A 27,941-nucleotide genomic window follows, 5' to 3' on the forward strand; every position below is an offset into this window, starting at 1 on the left:
AGGTCTTGCTTACTAGAGAGTGCATGCGCTGTCTGTTGCAAGATGTTTTGTCTGCTTACAGTAGGCATAGAGCACTCCCATCTTTGGTTGGGTTCTTATTTGTTAGCTTGTGGGTGCTTTACTTCCTCTTTTTGTGTTTGTCCCTACCCTGGATCATGGGCGCATTACTTGTGTCTTTCCACCTCTCATTTTTCAGGTGCTATTTTTTTTGTTTAAGCGCTCCACAAGTTTACATGGGTTTTCCGGTTGTTTCCCTCATGTACTTCTCCCTTTCTGCCATGCTCGTGCTGCTCTTTCTCGGCCCGTGTTGTTCTCACCACCTCTTCCATGATGCGTTCCCCCTTGTGTGCTTCTCCCCAACTCTGCGCTTTCTTACTTGTGTACATCTCCTGCACAGCTACATGTTGCTCTTTTGTCTGTTTACTTTTGCTCTCCCAATTCAACGTGCTCTCATCTGTTTGCTTTCCCCCGCTCCACGTTGTACTCCCTCCTTTTGCTTTCTCACCTGCACCCCTGTGTTACTTTCCCCAATCCACTACCCTGTGTTACTTCCCCCACCCCAGCCCTCTGTTTTGCTTCCTCCCACCGACACCCTCCTTGTCGCTTACCGTCACCCATTCCCCGTGTTGCTTCCGCCAGCTCCCCACATTGATTGCCCCCTCGCCTTCTGTGTAGCTTCCCTTATCCACTTGAGTAACTGTGCTTTTCTTTTTGTTTACTGATCTCCAACTCGAATTGGTAAACAAAAAAATTGCCTATGTCATTTTGTAGTCACGCATATGCTCGTTGTGCATGCCGACGTAAGATGTGTCTGGCTATGTCATATGCTGTTTTTATCTCTTTTAGCCATGCTACACACCATATCGGATGCTGTAAAACATGGCTAAAACCATTAGCAAAGCTTGTAAGCCCCAAAGGTGAGAGAAAATTGGATTTGCGAATGCTTGTTTGTTATTGAGCGTCTGAAATAAATCATGGACCTCATTTGCTAAAGCTTTGCAATTCAACACAAAAGAACCGTTATTAGGGCCACGTGCAGCGCTGAGCTGCTTTGCATGAACACCCATGACTTCTTTAGTAAGTTAATAGTCCATGACTTATAAAACCCAGTTCATTTTACAAATGCGAGTTCTGGCTGAATAAAAAACTTTTTCTGTCTTTCCTTTTTTTTCCTCATACTTTTTACCTTTATAAAATACTAGCAGCCCGTCCCGACGTTGTCCGAGTACGAAAAATAATGTCTTAAATGGTTAGAAAAGGCAAGGCAAAGTTTTTTTAAAAGTTCATGGCATAGTACATTTATTGTTTCATGGGACTTGCCTGTGCGGCTGCTCAGAACCCCTCTTTCTGTTGCGCGGAAGGTGAGCGTGTGCTCTGCGGTTTGTTGTCCTTTCCGCAGAATGCACACGCCCACAACAATGCTAAACGACACGCCCACTTCAAGACGTGTCAGAACGCTTTTCTCACACAGAACGCTTTTCGCAAGCATTGCTTTACAGCAGAAAGCCCACGCCCACAACGGACTACTTTGTCCCAAAACGGTCTTTTTCACTTGTAATGTATATATTGGGCTGGTATATAGCCTATGTCCATCTGCTTATACTCACCTTTCTAATGCTGTATTGTGTGTTCTGATTGGCACTGCAGTTCCGGAGCTTACCCACCTCAAAGGTTTGGGCTCTCTCTTTATTATATTAGTATGGATGAATCTGCACCCAGACACCATGCTGCAGAATTTGTTGTGTATGACCTTCTAGTGAATATCATGTGCTGCAGTTTCAGGCAACATGGGGCTGAGTGCAAGGTGTTATTTGAGACCACACCATGTTCAAGTCAGATAGGTGTGTACAGAGAGATCTATGGACAAAACACTAGTGTGACTAGTGGTGACACTTGTGCCAAGAGTCAACTGCACATGAGAGCCTATTGCAAATGGCCAAACACAATGAACATGGATTCCGTGGTTTTGGGGCCGAGTGCTGGGTATTAGCAGTAGCCGTACCATTCATTCAAAACCCATAGCTCATGGCCAAAGGCTATACAAAGAGGCGGTAGGGTGGAGGTCATGGTTTGGGGCCACACCCTGCACCCATAGCCTTTTGAGCCTGATTAGGCAAAAGACATGCATAGCTGATTTTAGCTGTGTCCAGTAGTATATCATTAAATAAATAAAATGGAAAAAACTGTGAATTAAGAAAAGACAAAGCAACATTTCTTTAAAAAAAACATTTGCCTAAATAAAACCTCCATGGAAGGTACATTATGTATGAGATGCAAACGCTTATGCACACAAAAAGTGATGGGAGGAAAACTTGTAATTTGTCTAACCACTGGCAACTGTGCAAGGTAGCATTTCAAACCACTATTCTTTTGCCCACTATGCCACCTCAGATGAACTCAGTCATATGCAAATCAGCCTTGGTCCTGCTACAATACGAATAGTCCAGCTTGAACTACCAAGCCACCTCCTCTCTGACCCAGAACACAAGCAACCCAATACCAATTTCAGCCTGAATCAGGCAGGTGCAGTTTCATTCCAGTGGCACAGGGAGCAGGGGACTTGGGCCTACCGTTGGCCGCTTAGTGCATATCATCACACACGCAAAAGGTGAAGGGAGAAATACATGCAATTTTTCTAACCACTGGCAATTGCTTGGGGTCGCCATCAAACCCGCCATTCTTTTGCCAACCATGCCATCTCAGATTAGACTGCCACAATTGTTCAAACTATGTGATGTACATTATTGATGTTAATCGTGTAAGAGCATTCCTGATAGCAAAGCTCTCAGGTTGTTCTAAGTAGCAGATAAATAAGTAAATAGTCCCTTGTGAATTGGAGAATTTATGCTCCATGGATGGCATGATGAGGGATCATGCGGAAAGAGATTTCAGTATAGAGAGCAGGCATGACCAAAGCTTGCTGTAGTGACCCCCCCCCCCCACACACACACAAACACATACTCAAGTATAATTATGCACTATGTACTTTTTCATATTTATCCTTGAATATTTGGTATATCTGACACAGCTTTTTTCCTTATGTCCATGAATGTAAAGGTTCATTGAGGTACTTGCACGCATTTTGATACCCAGTCCTCACCTATGTATATCTATGCCCACTATTATTAGATCTATACTGTAATGTGCATGCGCAACTGCAGTGTTTTTTTACTTTTTTGGTATTACTTTTGTGTATTAATTGCTTTGTCATTTGAATTTGAAATGTACTAACTCACATGAAGTTACAGTTCTATTAAGGGCACAGAGTGAGGATTATGTTTGACTGTCTTATCTGCTCAAAATAGGGGCCAGAATCAGAGCATTTGTTATCAAGATAGATAGAACACAACAATCAGAAACCCCTGGGAATGAAACTAAAAAGCATGACATCACCAATGAGACACCCCGAGCTCTGAATGTCCAAACACCATGTTCCTTAGCAATGGCTTTTCAAATGCACCAAAGGGATGCCCAACTTTCGATTTTCTCACAGAATTCTCACTTTTGTTTCTGGTATATCCTATTAAGAGAAGCAAGAATGGTTTGGGAAGCTCAAAACCCAAAGCGTAGCCGCAAAATCGCTATTTAGCTAACACAAACAGTTTAATTAAATGTCAAGTTAACCTTACGGGTGAGATGGCATTATACCGTAAAGGAAGCTGAGGGTGGGACAATCCTCGCCTCCATGTCCTTAATGGAAGTGTAATTTTCCTTTACGTTTCCTAGGAAATTTTACATTCTATGGCAGGACCAGAGGCTGTGATTATGCTATTTTAATGCTTCTCTTCTTCGAAAGTTCAAAATCCAGTTGTGGCTTAATGTAAAACTGTTTAAATATTGACTTCCCAATCAACGACCCTGCAGAATATCTTTAGAGACCTTGGCGCATCGTGCAGAGCACGCTCCAAAATAAAAAGTATCAAAACCTGCCTCGAAGGGGGCCACCAACCCCAATGGTCCAAAGCTGTGTAAGAGACTGCACTCACAAACTTTTGAAAAGAATGGGTATCTGGGAATCTAGGAATCAGAGCTCGGCCTCGAGTTGCGGGTAAACAATTTATTCTGTTTCAGACACCTGACCACTCATAATTTGGGATGTTCTGGGAAAGTTGAGTATTTAGTATGGGATTTTGATGTCCTAGTGCACATGGATGTTGCTCCATCTGGAATAAACAGCCTTTCACTTAAATCCAGTGCTCGTACATCAGACACTCTTCAACATGAAAGTATACAAAATAACTTATTATGCCTAGTAGAGAGTTCCTTTTGACACAAACTATTGTTATCAAGCCAGTCCTGAAACAGAAACAATACCTTGTTAACATCACATAGTTGACAATACATTGAGGAGGCTTAACAAGCCTAAGCCCATGAAAAGTTTCACACAAAGGGCTGCTCGCTGTCACCCAATTGACTGAAAGTAAGTTCCGTCAAATCATACACTTTCCCATTGCTAGCGAATTCTGACAAAGTGTGCAAAATGTTTGTAATTCTCTACCCCAAAGGATCGATACTTTTCTCAGTACACCAACTATGCCATGGCATGTTGCCAAGGCTTCGTTACAAAAAGAAGGGAGCCTGCTCCGAAAAGGCCTATGCCACCAAAAGACAACCTGCTCCAAAGGTCCCAGGACTTGCCAGTGACTCTAGAGAGCCTAACAAACAAATCTAAAAATGAGGTAAAGGCATTTGAAATTCCAAATTGCAAAAGAAAAGAAAAACTCACTTGAAACCTCAAAAACAGTGTATTCAACACACACTCCATCCTCTGCCCCCTGACTTGAGCAACCAACAGAGGAATCATTTGAAAATGTGTAGTTCAGGCCCATTTCCTAATCCTGGAGGAATACATCCACATTCAATGCCTGCAGGTACCTGAGGTTCTAGAAATGTGTTTCCCATCTGTCCATGATCACTGCAAACACAACTATATCCAGCTTCCATATGCTAGAAGCTCCTAAGGGCGCGAGAGCTCCAGTCTACGATCACTATTGTCTTTCTCCAAAGGTACTTCACTGTGACAGATATCTCCCGTTTGAGAAAGAAGTTCCAGAAACCCTTGGTCAACTCTCCTAGCATCCTGGACCTCATGACTCCCAGGTGGTAGATATATTGTACCATTGAGATGTTGTCCATCCTCAACAGGACACAACAATGAACCCGGTCAGCTACCAAACACTGCCCTGCAAAGAATGCAGCCAGGAGCTCCAGAGGGTTGATAGGAAGCATTAGCTCTTTCTCCAACCAATTTCCTCCTGAAGATACATCCCCACTCTGAGCACCCCATCTGAACCTGCTGGTGTCAGATTGATTGCAACAGCCCCGGAGGAACTGAATGTGGCTCAGCTGTTCCAGGCCTCCATGCGATTCAACAGTGGTTCTCTGTCCTGGCCTCCTTCAACAGTAAACCCTCCTCTGAACATGCAAGACCCTTTTTCAGATGTCGGATTTGAAGCATTTATGGGGCAGTTAATGCAGCCCACCAGAAAAATTGTCTGAATGGAAGTAGTAGGCTCACAATAAGGCCAGTATGTGGAGTGAGAAACGTTGGGAATTAGAAACTTGTATCAATTCCTTCTTGATCTTTGATGTCTTCTGCCATGACTCCTACAGAGTAGCTTCCAATGACTCCCCAGTGGAGCCCAAGAATTCCAATTTTCCTTTTGTGAGTCAGATCCGACTTCTCTTTCTTGGGTCTAAGACATTTCAATGCTGGACATTCACTGATGCAAGCTTTGAGCTGGTGTCTGTGCCATGGTAAATTCTCTGTGTGTACACTACTCCTGCTCTCCAGTCACCTTTTATTGAGTTGCTCTTCTCTCTGCTTTATGTTTTTGGAGAAGAGAGGCACGGCTCCTTCAATTTGAGTAAAGGGGGTCGGCTGTAACCTGGAAGTTTTTATTTTCTCAGCCTCTAACGCCCGCCTCCCTCTTAAGGTGTGGTTTTTAATGCTGCACCCCTTCTTGTTTATTTTAAATCAAACATAAGAGGTGCTTGTAGAGTGCACATAATAAACTCCAGTATTTAAAAGTTCACTCATATGTGATAATAATGAAAAAGGAAGCTTTGTGACATATAATATGGGTGTCCAGGATCCCACAATATGGACATGCGGGTCTCTCTCATTCTTGGCTCAGGACAAGAAAAAACAGGAATAGCAGACTTGACTCAGGGCCCCCAGACCCAACTACCAAGCCAAGAATGCATTTATTTGAGGGGTGTCATGCCCCCCAACACCCTCCCCCCACCCGAAGCGTTGCCCTGTTGAAAGGCTGGCAAGAATGCCCATATCATTATTTCAAATGGATCATATCCAGGAGATGTGCCCCATTTGCCTGATTTGCACAGTCACATGTTGAAAAGTAAACTCAACTTAGTAAAGTGTGAGTCTCACATGAACACCCGCCCCACTACTTACTTAACGCATTATACTCAGAGAGGGATAATTAACAGAAATTACAAAATTACAGACCCCCAGGGAAAAACATGTTGGTTTATACTGGTGGTGATAAAAAGGTACCAACACACTAGAAGGAAGTGCAGAAAACAAAGATTATTTAGCTGGCTACTGAGCACAAAACAAAGAGGGGTAGGTTGGACATTCAAGAGTTTTTCAAGGACTGTGGGGACTTTCTGTTGTTGGTCTTTTGTAGTTTAATCCACATGGGTTGCTGTAGTTGTGTACAGTAATGGAAATCAAGCACAATCCTCGCCTCCTGTCCTGTCACAAATTGGCAATAAAATAATAGCTTAAATTAAATACATGTGATTGTAATTAGAATGTGTGTCAATGTAAACAAGTACTCTCCATTTGTGTCCTTAGGGGGGACATAAAGCCAGGCCGGTGCCTGCCACGAAGAGGCAGAAGCGCCCACGACAAGAGAAGGCATACTGTGAGGTGGCGCAGCAAATCCACGGGCTGCCGCTAGAAGACTATCGCCAGCTGTTCTGCACCCTGGTGGAAAAAGCACTAAGCCCACGTTCATCTCCTCGTTCTGGCCTCCTACTAGCCCGCCGGGTGAAGGAGAGGCTCTACCATGCAGTAGGGTGCCCACAGTATTGGGAAGTAGTTCACCCAGGGGGCCAGGTAGAAGTCATAGAGGGTTTTGGCCAGACCAAGTCTGGACTGGCACCGCCTCACTTTCACATCGACACCGGAATGGGAGTGTCCCCTTGCATTGGGGAGCCTCCCAAGAAGAACCAGGCCGCCCCCTAGAAAATAATCAGCAGCCTCTTAGATGTGATGACCACAGAATGATATTTGCATTTCTTTTACTTACATGTCCCTTTTAGTGTTTATTTGATTGATATTTTATTATTATGGTTCTTATTAAAATAACTCCTTTACTAAATTGGTGAAATAAAAGCATTAATGTTTGAGCACTTAGTAAACTCAGAAAATGTATACAACCAGTATTTCAGGGACATGCACAGGGACAAAGGAGGGCAAATGTTTATTTACTCACTTAAAAAGGCCACTCAAGCATAGCTGCTAGCAAACTGAAAACACAGAACTACTGACAGAAATATGTTCACTCACAGAGAAAGAACCTTCGTCACACAGGCCTTGGTCACCAGCCAAATATGGCAACGCACTCTGTGCAGGAATCACCCCGCATCTCCTCAAGAGACTGCAGATGATACAGAACCCTGCAGCCAGACTCGTCCTAGACCTCCCCAACCGGTCCCACATCACCCCCCACCTATGAAAGCTCCACTGGCTCCCCATTCAGAAGAGGTGCCAGTTCAAGATGCTCACCCACACCTTGAACCCCCCCCCCCACTAGCAGGGACCATCGTACATCAACCACCAGCTGAAGTTCCACCATCCCTCCAGACACCTGCGCTCCGCCTCCTGCCTCGCTCACGCCCCCACATCCGCCGCAGTAACAGCGGAGGTCACGCCTTCTCCTACCTCGTGGTGAAGTCTTGGAACTACCTTCCTCTTCACCTACGGACCTCATCCTCTCTCCAGGAATTCAGAAAAGGACTCAAGACCTGGATGTTCAACTAAGCCTCGGCAGCAGCATTCTCAGCGGTGATTAGCCACACTTTACAAATCCAGATTGATTGATTGAGACAGTCTCATAAGTTAATACTTAGACACACACGTATAGCCCTGTTGAAACATAAACACTGAGAGGTAAAGTTAGAAACACAATCAGCCCAATTCACAAAGCCATTTGTGCACTTGGTGGGCAAAATGCTTGATTTACGGTTGTAAATTGACTTTTACAATTCACAAAATGCAAACTAGTGTTCCTTATGTGATGTTATGTTTATATGTATGGTGCATATATCACCTGGAATGGTATCCTGGCACCAACAAAATGGGATGTGGATCTCTGTATGGTGCCTGTTAGACCTGACACCCTTGGCGTGGTTTTCCCCCCATCTTTTTGCCTCTGACTCATGTGTTTTGATGCTGTGCTGGATTTCGTTTTTGCTGATTTAGATGCTTTGGACACTCTGCCACTGCTGATCAGTGTCAGAGTGTAAGTGCTCCCTCTGTAAATTGCCATATTAATTGAATATACCTGATTGGCATATTTGTATCACCATGGAGTCCCTAGTAAAGTGCACTGTGTGTGCCAGGGCTGGTGATGACAGATGCTACTAGTGGGCCTGCAGCGCAGATTGCGCCACCCACATGAGTAGCCCTAAAAAGGACTCAGGCCTGCCAGCGCAGGGCCTGTGTGCAGTCAGTGGACTGCCCTGTCCCCCTGGCCAGTGTCTCCACTGGCTGGGCCTAACCCTTCCCTGTCTGTGCACCTCAGTCACCCCTATGGAAGGCTCAAGGTACCCCCCTGGGCAGGGTGCAGTGTATGGATAAGGTAGAGCATGTACTAGTGCAGGTCACATGCTCTGGTAGTGGGCTGCAGCCATTTTATGTGCTCACTGCTGTAAGGCTATCTTGCTCCATAGAGTAACATGGAGGAGGCTGGGCCCATGTGATACCAGCCTATCTTCCCATAGGAACAAGATGGGACATAAGTGAAAGATATCCCTGAACTCAGAATTTAATGACACATCTTTTAGTGAAGGGTGTTTTTAAATCCTGTGTTGGAGAATAGCACTTTTAGAAAGTGGCTGTTTTCTTGTCTAAACCTTTCTGTGTGCCTGGGTTTGTGGAATGCCTGTCTGGTCTGGATGTGACAGGGGGGTTGCAGAGCCCCCAGAGGAGAGGGTCGGAGCCAGCCCGGGGATGAAAGGGCACATCTGCCTGCCTGGGAGGTGGGAGGAAGAAACGCCTGATAAGTGCTGGGCTGTGCCGGCCTGCCTCCCCCATGCTAGCTCCCTCCTGCCGGTCAACTGACACCTCTGACCATGAAGCTGACAGGAAGAAGAAAACCAGAGACACCTCAGTACTCCGCAACCCCGAGAACTGGTTTAGACTGGACCCAGGGCCCCCTTGCACAAAGACTTCAAAGGACTTCAAAGACATTGAGGGGTATAAGGAAAGGACCCCTGACTACAGAAGTTTAGATTCTGAAATTCTACAATCAAGAAGGAACCTCTGCTGGAAGGAGGACGGCTGGGGAACTAAAGGAAGACTGCCTTGCTGTGTGCTCTAAGGGCTGACCTGTTCTGCTGTCTAACTGGAAGCTGAGGAGGAGAAAGGGACTTTGCTGTGTGCTGTGACCCTGCCTGCTTGAAACTGCCAAGACTCTGCTGTGTGCTGTGTCTGCAACTTGAATCTCCAAGGGCCTGAGAAGAGCTGGCCTCCTGTTGGGAACCCAGGGTTAAAGGTTCCTAAAGCTTTGCCCAAGACTGCTGAGAGATCGTGCTTGTGGCCCGCTCCAACGTGTGATTATTACTTGCCAGCCGTGAGGATCGATCGCTGTGCTCTTCGGCACAGATTCAGGGGGTGAGGAGGGACCCGGAGTTGTTTTCTGCGTCCTACATTCCCCCTGTTGATCTACTGGTGGAGAATCCGGCTGACCGTGATCTGCGGCCCCGAAAACCCTTTGCCGCCAAATCACCACCGCGGCCCGGGGCCAGGAACCCCCCCCCCCCGTAACTTGCTTCGAGGTCCAGGAGCTGCCGCAGCGAAGAACGAAGCCGCCGCGCTCCCATTGGTGGAGGGAGCCGAGCCCCCTCACTAACGCCGCGACGGGATTGGCCCGTGCGGCGCGGCGTCATCAGCGGGATCGTGCCGTGATTGGTGGCTGGGGCGCAGCGTCATCAGCGAGGCCGCGCTGCCATTGGGTGGCGGCCTCGCGTGTAGAGGGGCTCGTCTGAGGAGCCGCGACGGGATTGGATGCCTTAGCTGAGGCGGCTGGAGGAGCTGAGTAATCACTGCGATCACCGCCGGGCCCGGGAAGAAGTGACCTGCCCTCGCCGAGGGAATCCGAGGCGTCCCGCACCCCTGGCCAGCCGTCCCCCACAAGGTGAGCAGCACCGCCTCCGCCGCCGCTCGTTGGATTGTCGAGAGCGGGCGGGAGAGGACAGGGGACCGGCCGGGGCGGGGACGCGTGCCATCTGCACGGCCTGGGGCGCCTGAGTCCCAGGAAGGCGCGAGGCTGCACCTGGGGGAGGAAAGAGTCCCCGAGCCTCGCGCAGAAGCGCATTGACAGCGCTTAAAGCCCCGAGGTGGAGTCACAAGGGGGCATTGTGGTTACTGCTCGTTTTGAGAGCAAATTAATTATAAATAAGTGGCAATATTTTTACCTGCTGATTAAGGAGACTTGAGACATTGTTTTACATAAGAACTTCCTGAAACTACGTACCACCATAAAGATTAAGTGCACCATTTTTTATAACCAAGTGATTATCGTGCAACTGCCTCATTTACATTGCTGAAACTAGATAAAGTTATATATTTTTATAAAATATACTTACCTGTGTGGTCTCAGTTTGTGGTGGATTGGGGATTATTGTTGTGTTAAGGGCAAATGTTATCCACATTGCCTCTGTTTAGCCTAGACTGCTCGCGCCATGCTACCTAGAGGGTGAGCAGGGGTTATCTCAGAGGGTTATTCCTTCACCGTGACTAGAAGCAAGGGTCCCTACTTGGTCTAAGGTACTTACCTCTGCCAATTAGAGACCCCCGGTTCTAACATTGTTGGACAGCGGTGCGGATTTTGAACTAATAATTGCACTTGACCTGCAGTGATTTCTTGTACATCACTAGTCTAGTTTAGCAGAACAGGTTGCGCAAGATTTTTTGTTTTTGGTGGAACCTTTTTAGTTGAAAAGGTTAGGAAGCATCATGTCTCGGAAAGCGCCAAGCGTGAATGGAGAAGTGGAAGTGGAATTTGAAATCCAGGAGTTGTTAACCTATAGCAAGGAGCAACTGAGAAAAGTCTGCAAACAGCTTGAATGCCCAGTAAGGGGCGGCGCAAACAAGGAAAAGCTACGGACAGCTCTGAGGGCCTGGTGGGAGGCCAAACATGGTGTTCCAGAAGTTACTACTGGAGAGGGAGGCACACAGGAGAATGGGTTTTTGTCCAGTGAATTGCCAGTGGCGAAGCCAGCGTCTGGGCCCGGCAGCAACCACTCCGGTAGGGTTATTTCCGCAGAGGAAATAGAGGAGAATCAGAGAGCTAGGGCCCATGAGATTGAGATTTTTAAGCTCAAAGCGCAAGCGGAGGCGGATGAGAGAAGAACCGCTCTCGCTTTGGAAGAGAGGAAACTCCAATTGGCTCATGAGAGGAGCATGAAGGAATTGGACATCAAATTTAAAGAGAGGGTGTCCAGTTCTAATGGTGGCAGCGCACAACCGGTACAGGCGGGTAAGGTATACATACCAAAGGATCTGGTACAGAATTATCAGAGGGGTGAGGATATTTATGCGTGGTTCAGAGCGTATGAACTTGCCTTAAAGATGAATGAAGTGCCTGAGAAGAATTGGGGGGCAGGATTGTGGAAGCATTTTGAGGCCTCTGGGAGGGATGTTTTGGCACCCTTAGAAGCAGAGGATGCTTTATCCTACCACGCAATGAAGGAGGCTTTGTGCCTCAGGTATGGGCTCACTGCAGAACAGTACCGCCAGAAGTTTAGGAACTTCAAGAAGCTTGATTCAAGTACTTGGGTGGAGTGTGTGAGTATGTACACGCGTGCACTGGAAGGTTGGATAAAGGGCAGCAAAGTTACTGATTATGTGGGGTTGTGTCACTTGATTAGTAGGGAGCACTTAAGTAGTTTATGTGTCCCAGAGCTGCGCCAGCATCTGTTGGATAGCAAGTTAACTGATCCCAGTGAGCTTGCTAAAGAGGCGGACCGGTGGACTAGCACCAGGGTCCACTAGGGGGTGATAAGTACCCCAGCCAAGGGTGGACCGGGTCCCCAGCAGAAGAGTGGGGGGGACATGGGTAATCACAAGGAGTCTTCTAAAGGGCCCCAAAATGGTTCCCAGGAGAAGGTGTCTCAACCCCCCCAGCCTAAGAAGTCCTGGCCCCCTAAGGGCATGCAGGACAGAAGGGCCCCACTTACTTCCTATTCATGTAGGGAGGTGGGGCACATTGCCCCCAAATGTCCAAAGAAGAAATCAGCACCCACTGGTGCTCCAGCTCCAGCTCCGGCGTTAGCCAGTGTAGCTTTGGGAGGGGATTTGATTTCTAGTGGGGAGAAGGGTAAGCGTTGATGACCCTTGTCTCTCTAGGAGACCAAGAGATGGCCCCGGAAACCTTGCTGCCCCAAAACACTAAGAAATACGGGCAGAAGGTGACCATCAATGGACCGGAGGTGGAGGCTCTGAGAGACACAGGGGCCAGCGTGACATCTGTCAGGTGTCGGTGGGTGACTGAAGAGCAAATTGTTCCCAAGGTACTCCGGGCTGTGGTGTCATCTGACAGTTCAGTGCGCTACTGCAAGTTGGCAAAGGTTCCATTTGAATGGGGAGGAGTCTCCGGTATTTTGGAAATTGTTGTAAGTGATGCCTTGCCTGTAGATTGTCTATTAGGTAATGACCTGGAGAGCTCCCCATGGAAAGAGGTGGAGCACCGGACTCACTTGGAGATGTTGGGTTTGCCTGCGTGGATCTGTGTGTCCACCCGTGCAATGACAGCCAGAGAGGGCAGTCTAGCAGAGCTGGAGCCTGGAACAATGGCCCAGGGACCTGCCAAGAGAAGACGGGGTAGAGGGCGCGGGAAACCGGCCCCCACTGTTCCCACGGTCCAGGAGGAAGCAGACCCGGAAGGGGATGCCCTGGAACCTACAGGGGAGCAGGTGGCCGAACTAGGGGAATTGCCTGAGCTGTCCCAGTGGCAGCAAGAGGGTGGTCCCTCCAGGGAGGAATTCTGCCAGGCTCAGAAGGAGTGCCCTTCTCTCATTGGTGTGCGGCAGCAGGCTGCAGACCAGGCAGCAGGCCTGGGGTCCAAGGAGCATTTGATCTACTGGGAGGATGACTTACTTTATAGTGAGCCTAAGTTCGCTGAGCTCGGTGCAGCCCGTGTGCTGGTAGTACCGGAGCGCTTCAGGAACTTCCTACTGGGTCTGGCTCATGACATGCCTCTCGCAGGACATCTAGGGCCAGACAAGACCTATCACAGGCTTGTCACCCATTTCTACTGGCCCCAGATGAAGATGCATGTCTCTGCCTTTTGTAAATCTTGCCAGACTTGTCAGGCCAGTGGCAAGAGCGGAGGGAAGCGCGTGGCCCCCCTCCAACCCTTTCCCGTGGTGAGCACCCCTTTTGAGCGGGTGGGCATTGACATCGTGGGGCCCCTGGATCCCAAGACAGCCCTAGGCAACAGGTTTATCCTGGTCTCGGTGGACCATGCCACTCGGTACCCGGAAGCCATCCCGCTCAGGACAGTCACCGCCCCAGTGGTGGGCCGTGCCCTGATGGGGATCTTTTCCCGTGTGGGATTTCCCCGGGAGGTCGTCTCAGACAGAGGGACAAACTTCATTTCTAGGTATATGAAGTCCCTGTGGAGTGAGTGTGGGGTGACATACAAATTCACCACTCCTTACCACCCTCAAGGAAATGGGCTGGTTGAGAGATTCAACCGCACATTGAAGGGCATGATTATGGGCCTGGAAGAGCCCATGAGGCGGAAATGGGATGTCTTGTTGCCATGCCTGTTGTTTGCCTACAGGGAGGTGCCTCAGAAATCCTTAGGGTTCAGTCCCTTTGAGTTGCTGTATGGCCACCCTGTCAGAGGGCCTCTTACTCTGGTGAAGGAAGGGTGGGAGAAATCCCGTGGGAAAACCCCTCTGGATGTGTTCAGCTATGTGCTGGCCATTCGCAACCAGACCAAGCGCTTCAGGAAGCTCGCTCAAGAGAACCTGGAGGCTAGCCAGGAGGAAATGAAGAGGTGGTATGACCAGAACACTTCTCTGGTTGAGTTCCACCCTGGTCAGAAAGTGTGGGTGATGGCGCCAGTGGAGCCTTGTGCGCTCCGTGACAAGTGGTCTGGGCCATATGAGGTGGTGGAGCGCAAGAGCGAGGTTACCTATTTGGTTAACCTGAAGACTCCCAGGCAGCCCCTGAGAGTGCTACATGTGAACCGCCTCAAACCCCACTTTGAGAGGACTGAAGTGACTATGCTTATGGCTACATATGCTGGAGGGGAGGAGGATAGTGATCCTCTCCCTGACCTCCTGGCAGTCAAGGAGCAAGATGGGTCAGTGGATGGTGTGGTCCTCTCCCCCACCCTGACTCCAGAGCAGCAGGATGACTGTCGCCAAGTCTTGGGTCAGTTCGCCCCCCTGTTCTCCCTGACCCCCGGTGTCACCAAGTGGTGCGTCCACGACGTGGACACTGGAGACAGTCTGCCTGTGAAACAGAAGTTTTACAGAATGGCTGACAAGGTCAGAGCCAGCATCAAGGAAGAAGTTTCCAAGATGTTGACGCTAGGGGTTATTGTGCCCTCCAGCAGCCCCTGGGCTAGCCCAGTGGTCTTAGTGCCTAAGAAAGCTGCTACCCCAGGTGGCACCCCAGAACTTCGGTTCTGCGTGGACTACCGTGGGCTCAATGCGGTCACCAAGACTGACGCGCACCCCATCCCCAGAGCTGATGAGCTGGTGGATCGGTTGGGAGCTGCCCAGTACCTGAGTACTTTTGATTTGACTTCAGGGTACTGGCAGATTGCCCTAACTGACGGGGCAAAGGAGAGGTCAGCATTTTCAACACCAGAGGGGCACTTCCAGTTCCGTGTCATGCCCTTCGGGTTTAAAAATGCCCCCGCCACATTTCAGAGATTGGTCAACCAGGTACTGGCGGGGCTGGAGCAATTCAGCGCAGCCTACCTGGATGACATTGCTGTGTTCAGCTCCACTTGGGAGGAACACCTGCAACACCTCACTGAAGTGTTGAAGGCTCTGCAGAAGGCAGGCCTCACTATCAAGGTCAGTAAATGCCAGATAGGGCAGGGATCGGTGGTGTACTTGGGACACCAGGTGGGGAGCGGCCAGGTGGCGCCCCTATAGGCAAAGATTGATACCATTCTGGCTTGGGAGCCCCCCAAGACTCAGACTGAGGTGAGAGCCTTTTTAGGTCTCACCGGGTATTACAGACGGTTTGTCAAAGGTTATGGCACCATTGTGGCCCCTTTGAAAGAGCTGACATCTAGGAATCAGCCCAGGAAAGTGAATTGGACTGAGGCCTGTCAAACTGCTTTTGACACCCTCAAAACTGCCATGTGCACAGCACCGGTGCTTAAGGCACCTGACTTTTCCAATGAGTTCATTGTGCAAACTGACACTTCAGAGCAAGGCGTGGGAGCAGTACTCTCACAGATCAATGAGGAGGGAGGAGATCAACCAGTGGCTTTCATTAGCCGGAGGCTCATCCCCAGGGAACAGAAATGGAGTGCCATTGAAAGAGAAGCTTTCGCTGTGGTCTGGGCTCTGAAGAAGCTGAGGCCCTACCTGTTTGGGACTCACTTCCGTGTCCAAACCGACCACAGGCCCCTCAGATGGTTAATGCAGATGAGGGGTTAAAATCCAAAACTGTTGAGGTGGTCCATTTCCCTACAGGGGATGGACTTTACGGTGGAGCACCGCCCTGGTACAGAACACGCCAATGCTGACGGTCTGTCCAGATTCTTCCGCCTTAGTGATGAGGACTCCCAAGAGGTTGGGTAGTTCTCCCCACTTTCAGCTGGAGGGGACACGTGTTAGACCTGACACCCTTGGCGTGGTTTTCCCCCCATCTTTTTGCCTCTGACTCATGTGTTTTGATGCTGTGCTGGATTTCGTTTTTGCTGATTTAGATGCTTTGGACACTCTGCCACTGCTGATCAGTGTCAGAGTGTAAGTGCTCCCTCTGTAAATTGCCATATTAATTGAATATACCTGATTGGCATATTTGTATCACCATGGAGTCCCTAGTAAAGTGCACTGTGTGTGCCAGGGCTGGTGATGACAGATGCTACTAGTGGGCCTGCAGCGCAGATTGCGCCACCCACATGAGTAGCCCTAAAAAGGACTCAGGCCTGCCAGCGCAGGGCCTGTGTGCAGTCAGTGGACTGCCCTGTCCCCCTGGCCAGTGTCTCCACTGGCTGGGCCTAACCCTTCCCTGTCTGTGCACCTCAGTCACCCCTATGGAAGGCTCAGGTACCCCCTGGGCAGGGTGCAGTGTATGGATAAGGTAGAGCATGTACTAGTGCAGGTCACATGCTCTGGTAGTGGGCTGCAGCCATTTTATGTGCTCACTGCTGTAAGGCTATCTTGCTCCATAGAGTAACATGGAGGAGGCTGGGCCCATGTGACACCAGTCTATCTTCCCATAGGAACAAGATGGGACATAAGTGAAAGATATCCCTGAACTCAGAATTTAATGACACAATTTTTAGTGAAGGGTGTTTTTAAATCCTGTGTTGGAGAATAGCACTTTTAGAAAGTGGCTGTTCTCTTGTCTAAACCTTTCTGTGTGCCTGGGTTTGTGGAATGCCTGTCTGGTCTGGATGTGACAGGGGGGTTGCAGAGCCCCCAGAGGAGAGGGTCGGAGCCAGCCCGGGGATGAAAGGGCACATCTGCCTGCCTGGGAGGTGGGAGGAAGAAACGCCTGATAAGTGCTGGGCTGTGCCGGCCTGCCTCCCCCATGCTAGCTCCCTCCTGCCGGTCAACTGACACCTCTGACCCTGAAGCTGACAGGAAGAAGAAAACCAGAGACACCTCAGTACTCCGCAACCCCGAGAACTGGTTTAGACTGGACCCAGGGCCTCCTTGCACAAAGACTTCAAAGGACTTCAAAGACATTGAGGGGTATAAGGAAAGGACCCCTGACTACAGAAGTTTAGATTCTGAAATTCTACAATCAAGAAGGAACCTCTGCTGGAAGGAGGACGGCTGGGGAACTAAAGGAAGACTGCCTTGCTGTGTGCTCTAAGGGCTGACCTGTTCTGCTGTCTAACTGGAAGCTGAGGAGGAGAAAGGGACTTTGCTGTGTGCTGTGACCCTGCCTGCTTGACACTGCCAAGACTCTGCTGTGTGCTGTGTCTGCAATCGTGCTTGTGGCCCGCTCCAACGTGTGATTATTACTTGCCAGCCGTGAGGATCGATCGCTGTGCTCTTCGGCACAGATTCAGGGGGTGAGGAGGGACCCGGAGTTGTTTTCTGCGTCCTACATTCCCCCTGTTGATCTACTGGTGAAGAATCCGGCTGACCGTGATCTGCGGCCCCGAAAACCCTTTGCCGCCAAATCACCACCGCGGCCCGGGGCCAGGAACCCCCCCCCGTAACTTGCTTCGAGGTCCAGGAGCTGCCGCGGCGAAGAACGAAGCCGCCGCGCTCCCATTGGTGGAGGGAGCCGAGCCCCCTCACTAACGCCGCGACGGGATTGGCCCGTGCAGCGCGGCGTCATCAGCGGGATCGTGCCGTGATTGGTGGCTGGGGCGCAGCGTCATCAGCGAGGCCGCGCTGCCATTGGGTGGCGGCCTCGCGTGTAGAGGGGCTCGTCTGAGGAGCCGCGACGGGATTGGCTGCCTTAGCTGAGGCGGCTGGAAGAGCTGAGTAATCACCGCGATCACCGCCGGGCCCGGGAAGAAGTGACCTGCCCTCGCCGAGGGAATCCGAGGCGTCCCGCACCCCTGGCCAGCCGTCCCCCACAAGGTGAGCAGCACCGCCTCCCCCGCCGCTCGTTGGATTGTCGAGAGCGGGCGGGAGAGGACAGGGGACCGGCCGGGGCGGGGACGCGTGCCATCTGCACGGCCTGGGGCGCCTGAGTCCCAGGAAGGCGCGAGGCTGCACCTGGGGGAGGAAAGAGTCCCCGAGCCTCGCGCAGAAGCGCATTGACAGCGCTTAAAGCCCCGAGGTGGAGTCACAAGGGGGCATTGTGGTTACTGCTCGTTTTGAGAGCAAATTAATTATAAATCAGTGGCAATATTTTTACCTGCTGATTAAGGAGACTTGAGACATTGTTTTACATAAGAACTTCCTGAAACTACGTACCACCATAAAGATTAAGTGCACCATTTTTTATAACCAAGTGATTATCGTGCAACTGCCTCATTTACATTGCTGAAACTAGATAAAGTTATATATTTTTATAAAATATACTTACCTGTGTGGTCTCAGTTTGTGGTGGATTGGGGATTATTGTTGTGTTAAGTGCAAATGTTATCCACATTGCATCTGTTTAGCCTAGACTGCTCGCGCCATGCTACCTAGAGGGTGAGCAGGGGTTATCTCAGAGGGTTATTCCTTCACCCTGACTAGAAGCAAGGGTCCCTACTTGGTCTAAGGTACTTACCTCTGCCAATTAGAGACCCCCGGTTCTAACAGTGCCTATTGGAAGAAGTGTGTTTTTAGTTTGTTGTAAAATTCTAAGATGGAGGTGGCAGCTCTGATGTGGTTGGGGAGATTGTTCCAGGCTTCGAAGGTCAGGTAGGAAAAGACACGGCCCCCAGCTCTGGCTCTGCAAATGTAGAGGAAGTGGGTGGGTATAATGCGGACTGAGTAGAGGTTTCTGACCAATGTTTGGAATTGGATGTGGCCATTGATGTATGGTGGGCATTGATTGTGTAGTTCCTTGTAGGTGTGTATGAGGAGCATGAAGAGGGCACGTTTGTGGATAGAGAGCTGGTGGGGAGGTGGTTGGATATGCGCATGTGAAGTAGTAGTTTGAGGGTGAGTCTGGCTGCTGCGTTCTGTACGTCTTGGGGCCTCTTGGTGAGTTGAGCAGTGATACTGATGTTGAGAGTGTTGCAGTAATCCATCCTGTTGTTGATTAGGGCTCGCATGACGGATCTTCTGTACAGCGAGAGCCATCTGAAGACTTTCTGGATGCGACCATGTTAGACATTGAGATGTTATTGTCAATTGCGATGCCCAAGTTCCTGTCTGAGTTGTATTGGCTAGTTATCGGTCCTAGCTCTGTGGGTCACCAGGCAGAGGAACAGAGAGGAATGCCCCTCTCCAAATATGACCACTTTCATCTTGTCGGTGTTGAGTATTAGGCAGTTCCTATTCATCTAGAATGCAAAATTGGACACACAGCTAATAAAATTAGATTGAGTGTTTGAGGTGTCCTCCAAGAGGGAGAGGATGAGCTGAGTGTCGTCAGCGTGAGAGATAATGCTGAGCCCATGAGCACAGATGATTTTAGCAAGCAGGGTAATGTAGATGTTAAAAAGTGGAGGGCTCTGCGAGGAGCCTTGAGCAACACTGCAGATCATGGTTGGAGGCAGTACGGGGCTAAGCAGACAGTTTGGGTGCATCCTGAGAGGAAGGAGCTGATCCATCAGGATGCTGGTCTGTGGATTCCCATCTCGTGGCGCTGTTGGATGAGGATGGTGTGGGAGACTGTATCAAATCCAAGCAAGTGGTTGAATAGGATGAGTGCCGCTCTGTCCCACTTGTCCATGATGAAACAGATATCATTGGTGGCAGTGAAAAGGGAGGGTTTCGTTCTGTGGTTCGGTATGAATCCAGATTATGATGGGTTCAGGTGGTGTTTGGCATTGACGCTGTGAGCCATTTGGTTATTGATAAGCTTTTCTAGTACTTTCCCTGGATAGGGGAGGAGGGAGATGGCTCTGTAGTTAGCCAAGGTCTTCGGGTCCGCTGAGAATTTCTTTGGGAGCGGTGAGATAGTGGTGTGTTACCAGGCATCTGGGGAGGTGGCGTGGTGATAGATCCATTGAGGATTGGCGTGAGGGCTTTGCAGTTGGTGTTGAGTCTTGTGGTGAAGATGAAATGAGAGTGCAATCCGGTGGGGATCCCGAGAGTATTGAATGCGTCATATTAGCAGTTTCAACTGGGGTGATGGCTAGGAAGCAGGTCAGGGAGGTTTTCGGGGTGTTGTTGTCACTGAAGTGGACAGTAGTGAGTGTGGAGAGGTCCAGTTGAGGTGCACTGTTTTTGTAAATGATATTGCTTTTGTTTGTGAAGTAGTGGCAGAGCTGAGTGCAGAGTTTCTGTGAGGAGTAACGTTCGTGGAGCTTGTGGCAGGATGCGTGTATTCCTTCACTATGGCAAAGATTTCTTTTGAAGAGTTGGAGCTGTTTTGGATCCTTTCAGTGAGTGCTGAATCAGTGGTAGTAGTTCTGGAGTGCTGATCTGTAGGTATCTCTGTCACTGTTGCTGAGAGTGTAGCACTATCAGCGTTCCAGCTGTTTGCAGTACCGCTTGATGAGTCAGAGGTCTTCTCTGAACCAGCTTGCTTGTGGTTTGTAGCGGTATATGGCGGTGGTTTTTAGTGCAGCCTGGAGTCTGTGAAGGAGGAGGTCCATGTGTTGAAGAGCTCATTGTGTTGGGACATGCATCATGACTGTAGCTCGGTGGTCCAAGTTTCTTCAGGCACCTTGTTCCAGTTGCGAAGTCTTGGTATGTTCAGTTCTATGCTGGTTGGGCAGGATCAGGCTTAAGCGTATGAGGGAGTAGTCTGTCCAGGAGAGCAGGGTGGGCTTGTTCATTTTGACATTGGAGAGGTTGGTCAATACAGGGTCAAGGAGGTATCCAGCTATGTGGATGGGGTTGTTCACTCGTTGGTTAAGTCCTAGTGTGCTCAGGTCTTCCAGGAGGTGGGTGGTGTTGGGGTCGTTTTGGTCCTCTAGATGAAAGTTGAGGTCCCCTAGTAGATTGAAAGAGTTGGATGCAAGTACCAGCAGAACGATAAGATTTGCAAGAGTGGTGTCGAAGTTGAATCTTGGTCCAGGGGGCAGGTAGATTATAGCTCCTCCCAAGGTGGTAGTACTCGAGGTGCTGAGTTTGAAAGCCATGTGATCTAGGCGGTTGCTAGTGTTTAATGAAGTAATGGAGCAGTTTCTCATTGTAGACGAGTCCTCCTCCAGCTTTGCTGTTTCTATCCTGTCTTGCAATCTTGTATGTGGGTTGAAGGCCACTGTGTTGTCAGAAGATGGGTTAAGCCAGGTCTGGTTGAGGAAGAGTAGGTCTGGAGAGAGGCTGTGCGACAGGCCCCAAACTAGTGAGGCATGTTTGGTGAGGGTGTGGATATTGAGGAGTAGGAAGGTGAGGTTGGGGTGTGTGTTGTACATGGTGCTGTCTGTTGTGGTGTGGTTGAGTGTACAGTGCATGGTGGGGATGGGGCCAGTGGACACAGGTTGAGGGATGCACAGAAGGAGGTCCAAGTGTGCAGGGTGGGGAAAGTGCAGGAGAAACAGCAAGGGATGTAGTGGCTGTGTGTGCAGTTTGCTGTGGGGGCAGGGTCAGAAGATGTGGGTTGGGAGGCATGCAGGAGGAGCACAGAAGGTGTGTGGAGGGAGGGCCTGCTAGAGAGCCCACGGCAAGCTGGCCACACTTTGGTGTGGCTCCGCTGGCCTTGGGCTATAATACATCAATCATCCTGCCATCCAGCTTCAATCCGGCCCGAAAAGAGAGCCCTAAACGTGTGGAGAACGATGCAGCACTGCGGGCTGTGAAATTTGACTTTACGGTACGACGGCGAGTGTGATTTAACACATGAGTGAAGCACTTCATGTGAGGCTGCCAAGATCAAAATGGAGGACGCATGACAAGCTGCAATACCTTCCCACACCTTTAAAGATAACAGCACCGGTAAAGACTCTGCAAGCAATGGCACTTCAACAGACAGTACCAAAACGGCCTCCAGTGTTGCTGTGGGCTCGAATACAATGATGGCTGGGGCCTGGGCAGTCGGCAGCGGTGAAGCACTGTGACGACATGGCGAGCAGAGAGAGGTGAGGCTGCATGAACAGCAGCAAGGAGCCTTAATGGCCCGCCCAACAAAATAGCTCTGCCTGAAATGTTAAGCGCCTCGAGAGCACGTGTGGAGAGGAGTGTGGACCCATAAAAACTGTTGCCATCTGGGAAAACTACAGTCGAAGAGCACAAGCCTGGTGGCCCTGAAAATGGTGCGTGACAGCACCGTGCGGCGCAAGCGGCTGGAGGCCAATGGACCATCTGGAGTTAATAATTGATGCCTCTGACCGTGAGTGCAGCACGCAGCCTGGCTGCGCAGTCCCTACTATTTCCAATTGGAAAAATGGACTAAAAAAAGCCACAACTCACCTTTGAAGCAAGAATAGCCACCAAGACTCCACAAATTGCAGCCACAGAAAAGGAAATTGATGCAACAAGTTTGAACACAATGGTGCTTGAGAGCACACTGCTCGCCCTGCAGTCTGGCTTGCATTCCATAGATGGGAAGATTGGCACCCTGAACCTGCGTATGGACCACCTTACCACCAAGTTTGACAAGCAAAATGCACAAATAACAGCGGCGGAGCAGCGCCTTTCCACATCCGAAGATGATAAGCAATCGATGAGCACAAAATACCTAAATGTGGAAAAGGTACTGGTGGTCATACAGGCAAAAAATGAAGACTTAGAGGCACGCTCCCACCATAATAATCTGCATATCACAGGTGTACTGGAATCAACGAACACTGGAAAAATGGAACTGCACATGGAAACTATGCTCACAGACATTTTTGGCTCCAACAATCTTTCACACTTGCTTGTGGTAGAAAAGGGCAAACACATCTCTTATGGAGAGGCCTTCCCAAGCCACCCCTCCCAGCCTATAACCCTGATCAAGATACAGTGCTCCAGTTGGTGAGAGAAAAAAATACATTAACTACCAAATCAATTGTGTGGCATTCTTCCGGGATTACACAGCATCAGTGCAGGTGGCCCGTAAAGCTACAAAAGGAGGAGATACCCTAGGTGATCCTCTACCCAGCCCACCTACGCATCGACCATCGAGGGACCAAGAGCATTTTCATAACACCAAAAGCAGTGATGATATTCCTTAAAAAACTTTTCCCAAGGCTGTGTGAACAGCTAGATACTGAGATAGACAAAAGAGCACCTCAGTCGCTAGGGATGTGACCGCTGCTGGTGCTCTCTGCTACGACTTTATTTACATTAAAGACTGTGAGTTGCCCATGGGGCAATCAAAGCATGATCCAAATGTGAATCAGGTGGTGTGAGTTTGCAAGGACAGGTAAATATGTCCCTCATCTGCGCTAGTGAACTACTATGCTGCGCTTCCTGACTTACCCGTGGCCGTTCGTCTTTCGGCTGAGAGCCCTCAAATTTGCCTCACTACTATATGGCTTAAAACTCAACCCATGATAGACCTTAACTACCCAGAAACTAAAGGGCCTCTCGGCTACTCCTGTCCATCTGGGTTCCCACCCTCCCCTGTAGGCGGCTACACCGCATATGATTTCTAAATATGGTTTAGCAGCGGATGCTGGTGAGTGTCTTTTTTGTTTACAGTTATATGTTCTAGGTTTTAAGGAGGTCTTTGGCATAATTGGGATCAATGTTATTTGTTGTTGTTGTTGTACTATCATAGTCTATTGCTACACACACTGCCTCATGTCATTTGACATATCGTACAGATTCAAAATACACACTAAGGATCTAAGGGAGATGCCCCTATAGGAGAGCACACCACTCCCTATCAATGTAGAAATTCACAAAAGATACGTTCTCCCAAGAGAAATGTGTTGTGATGGTAGTTGCAAAAGTAGCAATTACCTAGTCAAAGAATATCAATAAAGTGGGGGTTAGAAAAAGACATTATCTTCATGAACGGGAACCAGCACTTACTCGAAGGTGACATGCTTCATCATAGGGCTCCCTCCTCACACCGGGGCCACAAGGTCCCAGGTGTGGGCTACAACTCTTTAAAAAAAATGTATATGAAGAGGAGCTGAGATGTTTTCAGTGGGGCAGACTGAAGAAGTTGGTAAGTGAAAAGATGTTAAAACTGTCTTTAGGGGACCTAATAACTTTATTCAATGGTAGCCTCGTACAGGATTAAAAACAAAGAGGACTAGGGGTTAGCAACAAATATACCCCTACTAGAGGTCAACATGTTTCTGCCCTAACTCGACTCCTACTGGAGTTTATGGGCATTCCTCAGGACCAAAAAGAACGACCATTGGCTTAGCCAATAGGTCTCACTTTGGGGACCTTCTAAGTATTTAGTTATGCAGCACAATATTCTTGGTGCAACAACAACTGTTGCATGGCTAAACACTTAAAAGGTCCCAAAGGCGAGACCTATTGGCTATGCCAATGCTTGTTTATGATAGCTTTCAAACATGAATTTTGAAACATTCATGCTTCTATAGACCCTGACAACAATCCCTACAATGAACTAAGGGGCAAGTCACTTGTCATGGGCACCCTCTGGATGGCCCATGGTGCTATTACAAATGCACAACATCATATTTTATTGAATCAAACATAAGAGAAGTAAAAAGAAGCAAAGTGAAAAATGAGCAATTGCCTAGGGTCACATAGTTTGGTTAAGTGGGGAAGCCAAATTGATCACAGATTTTCTGGTTTTGCATTGTGCATTTCAGCCACTACTACTTTGCTTCCCCTACACTCCGCTTACAAACCCGCTATCACCCGACCGCTACCCTGCTGGCATCAATGCGGCCCCCAGTCACACCATAGCCCATACTTTGTGGCCCCCGGGAATATGTTTGTGAGTACCCATGGACTATAGTATAACCAGGGGTAGGAGTACAAGGAATAGGCAGGAGCAGAATTACAAGGGTATAGGCAGAGACAGCTGTACTATAGTATAGGTAGGGGTGATGGTACTAGGTATGTGTATTTTGGAGTTACTGAGGTAAAGATGGGTAGGTGTGCTAGGGTCGGGGTAATGGTACAACTTTACGGTGAGAAATAGCAAAATTAAGGGATAGGTTGTGGATAAGTACTAAGTACAAGAGTATAGACAGGCAGATGTAAAGTTGTTTATGTAGGAGGGAGAATCTGGGTTGAAGGTAAAGGTAGATGTGCTAGGGTATCAGTATGGTTAGAGGTAGAAAGGTTTAGGAGGGGTAGAGGGCAAGCAACATTTGGAATGAAAAAATATAGTTGAGGAAGAATAGGAAATGCAATGGAGAAGTGGAAAGGCGAGAGCAGATGGAGCGAAGGAACAAGGACGGTAGGAGGGGAGATTAAAGAGAAAAATGGAACCTACGTGATCTAGGAAAAAAACAGACATACAAATTGATTTTACCTGCAATGGGACACCACTTGCAGAATGCTAAGAGGGGCGCTCGAGTATCTCATATCTCAGAGAGTCATTGGCCTTGGAAGAGGGCCCCTGAAGGAACTGGGGGTCCCTGAAAGGTTGGTGGCCCTTTGGGCTTCAGGGGCTTGCGTTACGCCCCTGATGGGAATGGCAGTCTTTTAAAATGGGTGCGTAGAATCACATACAGCAGGGAGAGCTCTGTGAGTCCAGAGCATCCCCGCAGTCATTCTTTCATTTACACAGTCGTCGAAGAGCAGCGCCCATCTGTTAAGTGGCTATTAACTTACGGGTAAATATCAAGATTTATGAAAGGAACAAAAGATAAATATTGGCCAGAGCAGAGATCCAAGGTCTGTATTGACATTGACGATGATAAATCTAGTACTTCAAGCTCAAGCCGAAGGGATTAAAATTAACTGCGATGGCTACCTGCAAAGAGTACAAAAGCCCTGGATACTCACTCCTGCCCTGCTAGGAAGGACAGCATGTAAATGTTCCGCAGTCGAGTGGTCTAACACAGCACGGGCACTCGAGAGCAAACTCGAGATTACACCATTTACTTACAATGCCAGACTGTCAACACTGCAGAGAGGCAGGCCCAGAGATGTGATGTCATACAATGAATGTCAGATTCGCTCAATGGAGCCCCCTACTAAGGGTTACGGATATCATGTGATAGGCTTGAAATGCTTTATAAATTGTTTGAGCGCTGTACTCTTGTTAAATTCCAATAAAATGTTTATACAAAAAGAGTGACTGGTGAGGTGGTGTGTTAGCGTTTAAATAATGCCAACAATGTTGCTAAAAATGAAAACCAGCACAAGCCGCGCCTCGCGTGGCAGCAGGGGGAGGGGGCCTGCGCGATTCCCTTGCGGGAGCGAGCGACCATATGGCGCTGCGCACTCCCGCAAGGGAATTGCCTGACGTGCACGCGTTGCCATTGCAAGCAATGCAACGCGTGCACGTTTTTACCCCCAAAGCTGTGCCGACGGCTAAAGGTCTCTCTCCTATGCAGCGCATGTGCGCTGCGTAGGCAGCACCTAAAAACTAGTCACTCTTCAAAAGAGAAAGTAGAAACAAAATTACTAAACACAGATGATTATACTGTTCGTCAAGGTTTGTTGCCCGTATATATATATATCCGGATTTCTCTGGTCAGTTCCACAGCTCCGTGCTACAGTTCCAGTTATGGATCCATCCGGAACCCGTCCCTCTCGCAGGATGATCGGAGTGGTTGAGGTCGAAATATACCTCTTTCAGGGCATCATGCCCCTGCTCTATTTTCGACCTGCCTAAAGGACTGACAGTTTGAGGGGGCCTAAGGAGAGACTTTGTTCGAATGAAACAATCCCGCATCAGCCTTCAAAAACCCAGCTGCTTTTTTCCTCGCCTCTGATCAATTTTACCACTTTGGAACAATCTTTACCCTTCCCCACAACACCAGCCTGGAGTGTATAAACATGTTGCATTCTGGGGGTTGTGGTGCGCAGACATGAGTCGTACCGCAACAGGTGAGCGGAATCGCATGGGGGAGGAGCGGAGTGGCGCCTTTAACAACGAGCGGCAGGTTGGCTGTTCGAGACTTTGTCAGGTGTTGGGCGCTGAGGAAGGCCAATGCGCCGAAATGCATTCGCCGCCACCAGACTGCTGTTTTCTATTCTAATAAAGCCCCTCCTCACATTTCCCCTCGTGGCTGCTGCTTCTCTTTTCTGTTGGGGAGAGACTTACCTGTATATATATATATATATATATGTATATATATATATCGTTTGTAAACCAAAACAGTCTTAGGAAGCACGCTCTCAGGACAATGAAAAAGGTAGGCACCGGTATTCAAGAAGTGCTGTTTATTCCACAACGCGTTTCACCGTAAAACGGCTTGATCACGTGGAGAAATGTTTGAGAGGCATTGATTTAAAGTAGTAAAATCATAGGCATAAACATAGGACAAGTATTTTCATTCCACACATCAGTTGAATTAACAAAATACACATTGATCTGCATGTTAAAATCACAAGCGTTCATATACTTGAGGTGCTGAAAATAAATCCTTCATACTGAAATAAATAACTGGCTGTCTCGACAAAATGCCACAAACCAAAGTTAAATCTCATAATATGTCCAACATGGATCCTAACACCTTGATAAAGTCTGTGAAGGTTCACATGCATTTTAAAGGTGAATATGGAACCCCAAAATGCCACATACATTTAAAATAAACGTATTACAACAGTGCCGATCATGTGACTGCGGCGCCCCCTAGGACTCCGCCCCTTGTACCGCCAAATGCGTACAGATCGGCATGTGCCTTCAAGGTCCAAATGTTGCAACAGAACAGCCCGCTCTGTGAATTAATAACATACTCCTCATGCCCTGCATGAGCGAGATCAAGTATTCGCAAGTGCTCGAATACATAGTGGGAATATTTTACGGTCCTTGTGTTTCTCAGTCTTTCAAACAATCAAGTGCCCATAAGGTGAAGAAGCTGGAGAAGAGAAGGGAGAATTCCCGTGCAGTGAAGTGAAGATGAAAAAGGGGCCCCTCTCTTGCTCCTACAACAAAA

The 27,941-nt window shown here is 48.8% G+C and overlaps 1 protein-coding gene across 1 annotated transcript in view; it reads left to right on the forward strand.

The window, feature by feature from the left end:
* The window catches only part of LOC144781573 (uncharacterized), a 95,268-nt gene extending 87,916 nt beyond the window's left edge, over positions 1–7,352 (forward strand). Inside the window, exon 3 of the mRNA XM_078660484.1 lies at positions 6,824–7,352. Within this exon, the coding sequence (XP_078516610.1) occupies positions 6,824–7,216 (393 nt within the window). The 3' untranslated portion in view covers positions 7,217–7,352. The remainder of the gene's footprint in view (positions 1–6,823) is intronic.
* Positions 7,353–27,941: the final 20,589 nt, after the last annotated feature.

This window comes from Lissotriton helveticus, chromosome 9 (genome assembly GCF_964261635.1).
Source record: "Lissotriton helveticus chromosome 9, aLisHel1.1, whole genome shotgun sequence".
NCBI classification, from domain to species: Eukaryota; Metazoa; Chordata; class Amphibia; order Caudata; family Salamandridae; genus Lissotriton; species Lissotriton helveticus.